Here is a 9,081-nt window from a genome sequence, read left to right as displayed (position 1 = left end):
GGCATTCGGAGCACAGCAGGCTAATGCTCTGGCAGCTATTCCTCAAACAAACACGCACAAAATCACACACACACCAGACAGGGGTATTTCCTGGGGAATGAGTATGGGGGCATCAGCAGTACTCCGAGCCAGTGTCACCTCATGACCGAGAGAAGGGGGAGACAGAGACACAGAGTTACAGAGAGAAAGCGAGAGAAAGAGAGAGAGACAACCAGTCACAGTCAGACAGATGAAACAATGAGGGCAATGGAGTGATAAACAGTTGACATCATTGTTCCAGAAAAATCAGCTTGTTGGCAGAGTCACTATGCAAGTGTGCATTGGAGATTATGGAGGGGAGGGGGATACAGAGGATGTGAGCAGAGATAGCTTGGGTGGGATGGGAGGGAAAGGCCTATAAATGCGGTGGAGGAGAGCACAGCAGCACCCATCTCAAACCAAGTCAAACCAAGACTCAATCTCCCTCATACCCATCGTTTTGTTTTTCATCTCTTCTGGCATCTCATCATGGATATCCCCATCCAGTATCCCTGGTACCGTAGGGCCTTCCCACATCGGCTCCCTGACCCCTCCTTGGCAGAACCTCTCGCTGACTGGCCCCTGATCTGGCCTTTCTCCTGGTCTTTCCCCTGGATACGCCCTTCGTTCATGCGCTGGTTCAACTCGCCTGACAATGGACACAGTGAGGTAAAGTAAAATTCATCTGTTAACTGTGTAATTGTCTTATGTGAAATGACTGCAGTCTGAAAACTTATTACTAGCAATTTTTCAAACACCACTTATCATAAAATCAGGGGTAAAACTGATACACTGATGTCATGTGACAGATCTCTGAACAGAAATGTAATCTGTGAGATTCGGTTTGATGATTTGAAATTACTAAATCAAAAATACCACTGAAGAATATCCTCTTCCACTGATGGCACTCTCCATATAATTTAGAAGTATGAGTCTTGCACTGAGTTGACAATAACAAGCTCATGTGAGTTTTATGCCCAGCTGACTTATTTCTCAGTACTGCTCCTAACGGCTGCACCGTCTGTATATAGATGCGCATGGAAAGGGATCGCTTTGTCATTTATCTGGACGTGAAGCACTTCTCCCCTGACGAGCTGTCTGTCAATGTCAGTGACGAGTTCATCACAATACACGCCAAACATGAAGACAGACAGGTTAGAGGGACTACAGAGATCTGCAGAAATGTTCAAACGATATTGATTTGGTGACACTTTGCTGATACACTTACTAACTCTGTTTCCAGGATGACCATGGCTTTGTGTCGAGAGAGTTTCTGAGGAAGTATAGGCTTCCTGCCGGTGTGTCAAGTGCTGATGTCACCTCCAGCCTGTCATCTGATGGTGTGCTGACAATCACGGCGCCTCGGTCATCAGCGGGCCAAGAGCGCAGTATTCCCATTTCCTGTGAAGATGGAACACAGAAACAGAAAATGTAGAGTAGAGCCTGACGCTCCTGACACTGTTTCACTACTAACCCCAAGTGCCACCTGTTTTTATATTTAACCTGTCACAGTTTTGTTGGGAGTTCAGCACACATATAGGTGGGGCATACATGTCTAGATATCTATAAGTGCAAGTGCCTTCTAATAAACCAGTATCTAACTCCTAACTCCCTATTATCCTGATGTCTCAGCAAGACAATGGTGCGTTAAAACCAAAGACTAATATGTTGAGCCCATGTAACAGAGTCTGACAGGACATTTAAGTTTTTCATAGACAGACTGTGGTGAATTGCAAGATAATTAACTCCTGAGAGTTAATTTTTCTATCAAAAGCCTACAGAATCGCTCTTTAAACCATACCTCTGTGCCAAAAATATTCACTCCACCATGTAAGTGGCACATAAAGGGCATGTATTCATAGTTTTAAAGGCATTTCCTGTCTTTATCTGGCATTTGTTGTTGTATGTTATACAACACATAATGTCTATACAGGACGTGCACTTTAGTGACAAAATTGTAAGCATGTGTTATATTTAACCTAACCTAGCTTGCAGCATCTATTACTTTTACTGGGAAATGCTAAATAAAGTCAATATAAGGAGTGGAAATGTAAAGACCTCCTCTAAAAATTGTCCAGTGAAGATGGCAACAGACTAAAATTGTTAAACTTGATTGTATCTACATTACAACGTACTGTCAGAGTGGGTATGAGAAAGATGCCAACTGTGCTCTGGTTATTCTTTGAGAATAGTGTTGGTTTCTGTATGTGTGAGGAGGAATGAGTTCTCTGGAGGCATATGCAGTTACTTTTAGTTTGTTCACTAAAAAAGCCAACACAGGACTTGGGACCAGGTGTGTACTCTGTTGAGAGGATGAAAAAGGGTGAATGAGTGGGAGGGAGGAGGAAAGTAGTGGACAAGGGAGGAACTGATGTTTCGAGACAGACAACTTTTATCATTGGGCTCCTTATCCACTGGGGAGCATGACCTCTGAGCTGCTAAGGATAATGTTAATGTGTGTGTGTGTGTGTGTGTGTGTGTGAGAGAGAGAGAGAAAGAGAGAGAGAGAGAGTGAGTGCATATGTGTTTGTAGATGCAAGAATTACAGCTCCATCATCCCTTCATATTGGCAACAACCCTTTGGCATATTAACAAAGAAAAGATCAAATAGAATAAACGTTGAAACTCAAAATCTATAGTGTGTTTTTTCTGTTTGTGTAGTGTTTCTGCTTTTGAAAGAACTTCACATAACAACATAGGTTACAGGTACAGGTTTTTATTTGTTTTTGTCAGGTCTAGACTAGACTACTAGCCAACATGCAAATACAGTGATTTTAACACTGACACTGTTATAACCTGTCGGTGCATTGGGAATGTCCCTAATTCATTTTGATCTAATTAGGTAATTAGGAGAGAAAACCTGTTCATTGTTGTACATTTAGCAGTTGACATTGCGGGAATATTTTTCTCAATTTACAAGAAAAAATAGTAGTTGTAGTAAAAGAAGGGGAGTAAAAATATGCCCAATTTATATTTGTCTCTTTTTAAAAAAACAAAACAAAAAAACATATTATTTAATGCCTTTTAATACCTGCAACACAGATATAAACTGTATGAAGGAGTATTACAGAGAATGTGGGCTGGGAGATTTTTCTATCAACCAGTAAAACAGACAAAAGGAGTCAAATACAAACCATTAGCAACAATGGTTCTTGTTTCAGTGTTTGAAAATCCTGATTCTACAATCTGATTACATTCTACAATCATTTGTTGCTATGCAGAGCTGTTGCCCATATCTGCCTAAATTTCAGATTATCAGCAGTGCCGATATACCGGTACATATATACTGTCAACAATGTGTGTAAGATCATATGATACCAAATAAAAAGTTATCTTGTAATGTAGTTCACACGAGGGTCGTTCTCTTTGTTGGTAAAGGCATCATCAGTAACAGTAGAAGTCCCATTTCTACAAAAAAGAAGAGGCGTAGAATTAGAAGAAAGCATTGTATAATGCATATATGTAGTGTGTGTGTTTGTGTGTGTGTGTGTGTGTGTGTGTGTGTGTGCGTGTTCACCTACAGTAGTTGTGACTTCAGTGCTAGCTGGCATGAGAGGATGCATCTCCTCCACTACGCTGCTGGGGAAGTGGCCGATGCGAGCCTCCTGTTGTCCGTAATACGAGTCTTGTACCTGCAAACAGATGATACAGATGAAAGTTGTTGACAGCATGACTTGCCGAGGTGAATGTTACTGCTGCATACGGATATGTCACGTCTTCATCACCGTTAGCAATACATATTATCCCATAAACATGTGTGTTTTACTCACACTGCCAGCCCAGAAGAGGTTCCCTCTGTCTTTCAGCATTGCATAGACATAGACGAGCTGCCCCTGTCTGATGGGGATGAACCTGCAGTCTCCAGGGTAGTAGTCCTGCACTGCACGAGCTATCAAGATAGGGTCTGAGAAGGAATAAAGGAGATGTGAGTTGGGGAAGGACAGAAGGCATCATAGAGAGGACTTTTGCAAATATTTGTCATATTGCTATGCAAATTGAAACATTCTGCATGAGTATTAGCTGTTCAAATTTACCAACAGTTGTATAACATGATTACAACATAGTGAACTACTAGGCACAACAGTCATAGGCAGTAAAGGGAAATTTGTGAGTGTCCTACTTACGGCTGCATTCGGAGTCAGCGCAGAGTTTCTTGCCAGCAAGTTTAGGCATCTGCCTTCCAGCTTCAGAGGTTGGCAGGAGAAGCCACACTGAAAGAGCGAGCCAGAGTTTGCATGGCATGTCTGTATGTGAACACACTTACTGATCCAAAGGTCTTATTTTATGTTTCTGTGAGCGTCTTGTGGGCTTTTTGGTCCCCTTTTGTCTGTCTGCTGTATCAGAGGAGGAAGCCTAATGACAGCAGCCCCCTTTTCTACTCTCCCTACCCCCTACCTCACACACACACACACACACACACACACACACACACACACACGCACGCACGCATACACACACATGCAAACACACACACACACACACACACACACACACACACACAATCACACACACACACACGCACGCACACACAGAGCTCCTTTCAAAACTTTCATGCAGGTAAACAGGATGGGGAATGAGGAGGAGGAGGGTCAGATTAGACAGACTCTGGTTTGTCTCCTGGCATCCCCCTCTCTCCATCTGTCACCCTGTTTCACCCCCGCTCAAACAGAGTGTTCGACTTTGCAACAACACATTCCTCAGAGTTAATATACTGTATGTTTTCCCTTACTTTATTCAGCCACTAGATGTCAGAGCAATGACTCTCACTGCAGACACACCACTGTTCCCATTTTCCCTGTGTATTCCTCCCTCTGTTTGCTTCCTTTAACTTTTTAACTCAGGAGGTGGAGCCACTGGCTGTATTTACATACTGTATGTTTCCACTGCCAAGGAAACCAGCTGAGCCTCTCTTGTGCAAACACACCCAAACACACACACACACACACACACACACACACACACACACACACACACACACACACACACACACACGCATACACACACACTGACCAAACAGGAAGACTTTACCTGCTTCGTGCGAGTTGGCTGGGAACTGTCAGGTAAGACAGACTTCATTTTTGTTCCCTCAGAATCAGGTAGAACATGAATTAAAACAGATTCTCTCAGTTCTCATAATCAAAAAGTCATGGTCATGTTTGAATGAGTTCATTATTTTGCTTTTGAATGATTTTAAGTGGGATGACAGCATGGTTTCATGATAGCAACAGGTTTTACTGTAACAGGTGAAAAGATAGATGGTGACATGACGCTTAAAGGCAGAAATGGCTGGGGAGACTAGTTTACCTAGACAGAATTTATATAGAAATAATCCTGCAGTGATTGTAAATTAACAATATGTGGTAGGAACATCTTATCAAGTCTCATTTTGGACTTTTTTTAAGACAGATGGACAAGCATTGTAGTGAAAATTGATTACTTTAGAGACTGTTCTGGGAACAGTCAAGACTTTGTTGGATTTGTTGGAAATAATAGAGCACAATGCCTTTGGAATTTAGGGAGGGGAGCAGAACAAAGCTAACAGTGGCGCTGGTATTTCGGTCAGAGTAACAAAAGTGCCTGTCAGACAAAAGACCTCCTTAAAGGCCATGTGAGATTAGATTACTAGAAAACAACTTGTCTGATTTTCACACGTCATCATACATGTCCTGAATTCCACAGTTACGGTTAATAAATCTGTTTGTGGTGGTTTTCTGTGTCACTGAAGGTGTATTTCTCCCCCACAGAATTTTCTGTGAAAAGAGAAGACAGGGTTTGAATGATACCAGCATCAGGACCATTAGCAACACAGTGAAGAACAAGTTTGGCAGGGACATATTGGATTACAGAATTGATTCATTCAACCACTCCAGACCAGACCATCAAGAAACAGAAAAGGACAGAAAGCTGTCCATCTGCCACCTGTGTGAGTGTGGATTACAACACCTGGAATGATGTTTTCCAGCTGACTCCTACAAACCTGCAAAAACAATGTTCACCGCCAGGAAAAGCAGCCTTCCTTCCCCCAGCCTGGAGGACTCCTTCTTCCCACTGTCCTCATCTTCCTCAGTGTCTCTCTCCTTTGCTCTCCCATCATCTGCACCATGTCCTGGTAGCAATGACAGCGGAGGAGGGATAGAGACAGATTTGATACTGGCTGCAGAGCTGGGACAGGCTTTACTGGAGAAGAGTGAGGAGCTGGCAGCCTCTCTGAAGCTGAGAGAGAGGGAGATTGAGGTAAGAATGCTGCTGCTGCAAATAGTGTGGTTTTTTTTTTTCCTCAACTCTGCAAACTTTTTGACATCACTAAAAACAATAGTCAGGTGTGAACAATAGGAAAACTGAAAACTGTTTGCCACGAACAATCAATCTGAATTTCTGTGATTCTGGCCTGCAGTGCCATCATTCTAAATTTGGAAAGACTAAGTCTGTAACTGTAACTATGAAGATTCATTTTATTCCATCTTAAATGAATTCCATCTAATCAACCAGTAAAGATAACAAAAACATAGAATTATGTAAAACTATTTTTAAAAAACCATACAACAAATATATTCAACATGAAATTTACTACTAATATCAAGTTTTTACTTGCCCACATATTTGTCTCTGCAAATCACATGGATAAAACTATTAGACGGAGGTAAATGTATTTAGATTCTTATCATTATAAGTGGTAAAACAGGTAGTTACAATTGTAGTATTTTTATTGTGCTATTTTTATTATTACACTGCTAGTTTTCTGTAAGTATTTTTCCTTTATGTTACTTAAATGTATTCATTAAAATGGAGGTATAAATCTTTCCCTGATATAAAGTAAATAAGAACAAGTATTTTTATGAAAGACATTATGACATGTGAAAGTAGGAAAAACACAGCTGTAAATAATAATATGAGTGAAGTCCTGGTATTGGGCTGCCTCACTGCCATAGCTTAGTGGGACACTTGAATAGAACAGAACCATTGTTAGTGTTATTTGTAATACCTGTCACTTTCCTACAATGACATGTCATAATGTCTGCTATGAATTAACTGCCTACAGAAACCATCACAAGATGTAAATTTCACTTCACATTCAAAGTCACAAGAACAGAAAATCCATGTATTTCAGTATCTGATCTCGTCGTGGCGCCTCGCAGCCAGTTAATGTTGTGTTTAACATTTCAGGCTTTACAGCAGGAGAAACATGTTCTTCAGAGGAGGCTGGACATGAATGAACTGGCATCTGGTCAGAAAGAAGCAGAGCTGACTACGGATTTAACTGCTTTGAGGGCCAAGCTGGAGCAACATCACAGCCAGGAGAGAGCCCAGAGAAAGGATGAGGGCGAACAGCTGACTCAGTTAGCCAATCATAACCAACGATTGGTTGAACAGCTAGCAGAGGTTAGTCTTAAGACATTAACCCAAGGTCATGACTATGTTGTAACGCTGTTAGAATGAACAGAATCTAGGTGTAGACAGGATGTGTGCGTGTTTGTGTGTGGGAATTGTCTGCGCTTGTTTGTGATGTCATGTCACAGACAGGAACAATGCAGACTAGCAGGTTTTGGGAGTCATCCTTTGTCACTAACTGAGCCTCTCAACTTTTCCACCTCCCTCCCCATCTAGGCTGTAACACTGGAACACTCCTTGAGGACTGAGATTCGTTCCCTCAGAGAAGAGATGGAAGAATCATCTTTTAACCGAAATATCAGCTTCACACAGATAAAGAATATTCAAGCAGAGGTATACTTACCACTTCTTAATGTTTTGCATGAGTAAATCAATGCCACAGTTTTGACATGACAGTTAGGAAGACATCATGCCATCTTGAATGCTGGATGTAGGTCATACACAAAAAGCATTAAATATCAAACATGGTCAAAGTATGAAATTATAATACGACGTGAAAGTAGGGAGCCAATTTTATGTTTATGTTTGTGTTTTTATACAGCTGAAACCAAGTCCTATCAAAGAATAATGTTTAAATATTCATGGTGTGCAAGCCAAGGCCTTCCTGTAGCTGTTTAAAAATTGAGACGTAAAAGTATTTGCTTTGAAGTCTCATTGTAGGTCAAGTCATTAGGGAGTGACGTCTAATTTAAATCAAGTTGAAATCAGATCTCAAGTCCTGTTTGGGTGGTTTGATTCTGACTCAAGTTCAAGTCTCGAGTGTACAGCTCTGCCTGCTAAGATGCAAATATAAGCAGAATATTGAATAAATCCCTTGAGATTTAACAAACTCAGACGCATAAGTATCAAACCTGGTCCTAGATGAATTGCACTCTAGCTGAAATGAATGGCATTTATTTGAATGTTCATCAGAGGCATAATCCAGCAGCCAGAGTTGCTTGCTTCATGATCTAAACAAGGCAATAACTTCAGTTACCACTTTCTTCCACCACTTTCACTGCACCATTTATTTACAAGTATTTTGTGTTCTATCTATCTTTCCCTCCTCCCTTTACAGAACAGAGTTTTGCTGGAGCGGCTGTCGCACATGGAGGCACAACTAAAAGCTACACAGGAGGACAGTGATGGACTCCGTATGGAGAGAGAGGGACTAAGAGAGAGACTGTCAGAGCTCCAGATGAAATTGAGAGAGAAAGAAGCAGAGGTGAGGATCAATGAGTGGCTGATGAACACTGAAAGAAAAAGCCTGAGGTAAACAGGAAGAGGATCATGAGCCACAGGAGATATTACTAACACTAACAGAAATCACTAACGTGACTAGTTTGAAGCTCTTGATTTGTGTGCGTGCTTGTGCCTGTATCTCACTGCATGTGTGTTTGTGTGTGCATATATGTAGATAGAGCAGGAGCAGGGAGTGGTGTTTGAGTTGCGTACCTTGAATCGCTCTCTACAGCAAAAATCTCTGAGCCTGGGAGAAGAGAGCATCCTGGACAGTGCTCACACACAACCTTTGTCTCTGCTTAGTGAAATTCAGCAATCACAGGTACACACAGAGACAAAACACTGGCAACTGCACTGACAGGTGCACGGTAACTTCACAGTCTTACTTTTCCTGGTGTGCACTTCTTCTGACCCTGTTCTCACATGCTTCCTTAGTTTGATACTAATTGCCCC

General features: G+C 41.6%; 3 protein-coding genes across 4 annotated transcripts in view; 2 read left to right on the top strand and 1 right to left on the bottom strand.

Moving 5' to 3' along the window:
- Positions 1 to 408: 408 nt before the first annotated feature.
- On the top strand, positions 409 to 2,650 carry LOC111666173 (alpha-crystallin B chain-like). Its single transcript, XM_023421412.2, has 3 exons — positions 409 to 687; positions 1,050 to 1,172; positions 1,262 to 2,650. The coding sequence occupies exons 1-3, from the start codon at positions 508 to 510 to the stop codon at positions 1,451 to 1,453; spliced, it is 495 nt and encodes a 164-aa protein (XP_023277180.1). The 5' UTR covers positions 409 to 507; the 3' UTR covers positions 1,454 to 2,650.
- A 376-nt stretch (positions 2,651 to 3,026) lies between these two features.
- Positions 3,027 to 4,564, bottom strand: mia (MIA SH3 domain containing). Its single transcript, XM_023421413.2, has 4 exons — positions 4,143 to 4,564; positions 3,789 to 3,922; positions 3,540 to 3,650; positions 3,027 to 3,426 (listed from the first exon to the last, which is right to left on the bottom strand). The coding sequence occupies exons 1-4, from the start codon at positions 4,258 to 4,260 to the stop codon at positions 3,403 to 3,405; spliced, it is 387 nt and encodes a 128-aa protein (XP_023277181.1). The 5' UTR covers positions 4,261 to 4,564; the 3' UTR covers positions 3,027 to 3,402.
- Positions 4,565 to 4,939: 375 nt separating this feature from the next.
- Positions 4,940 to 9,081, top strand: part of bicdl2 (BICD family like cargo adaptor 2) — a 7,702-nt gene continuing 3,560 nt past the window's right edge. Inside the window, exons 1-6 of one of the 2 annotated variants that reach the window (XM_023421407.2) lie at positions 4,940 to 5,078; positions 5,763 to 6,252; positions 7,183 to 7,398; positions 7,624 to 7,740; positions 8,465 to 8,611; positions 8,804 to 8,950. In XM_023421407.2, the coding sequence (XP_023277175.1) occupies positions 6,007 to 6,252; positions 7,183 to 7,398; positions 7,624 to 7,740; positions 8,465 to 8,611; positions 8,804 to 8,950 (873 nt within the window). In that variant the 5' untranslated portion in view covers positions 4,940 to 5,078; positions 5,763 to 6,006. The remainder of the gene's footprint in view (positions 5,079 to 5,762; positions 6,253 to 7,182; positions 7,399 to 7,623; positions 7,741 to 8,464; positions 8,612 to 8,803; positions 8,951 to 9,081) is intronic. The other variant, XM_023421408.2, reaches the window with a different exon arrangement.

This window comes from Seriola lalandi, unplaced genomic scaffold (assembly GCF_002814215.2).
Source record: "Seriola lalandi dorsalis isolate HSWRI2012SDOR001 ecotype SW California unplaced genomic scaffold, Sedor1 jcf7180002054672, whole genome shotgun sequence".
Taxonomy (NCBI): Eukaryota; Metazoa; Chordata; class Actinopteri; order Carangiformes; family Carangidae; genus Seriola; species Seriola lalandi.
This window is presented reverse-complemented; position numbering and strand designations above follow the sequence as displayed.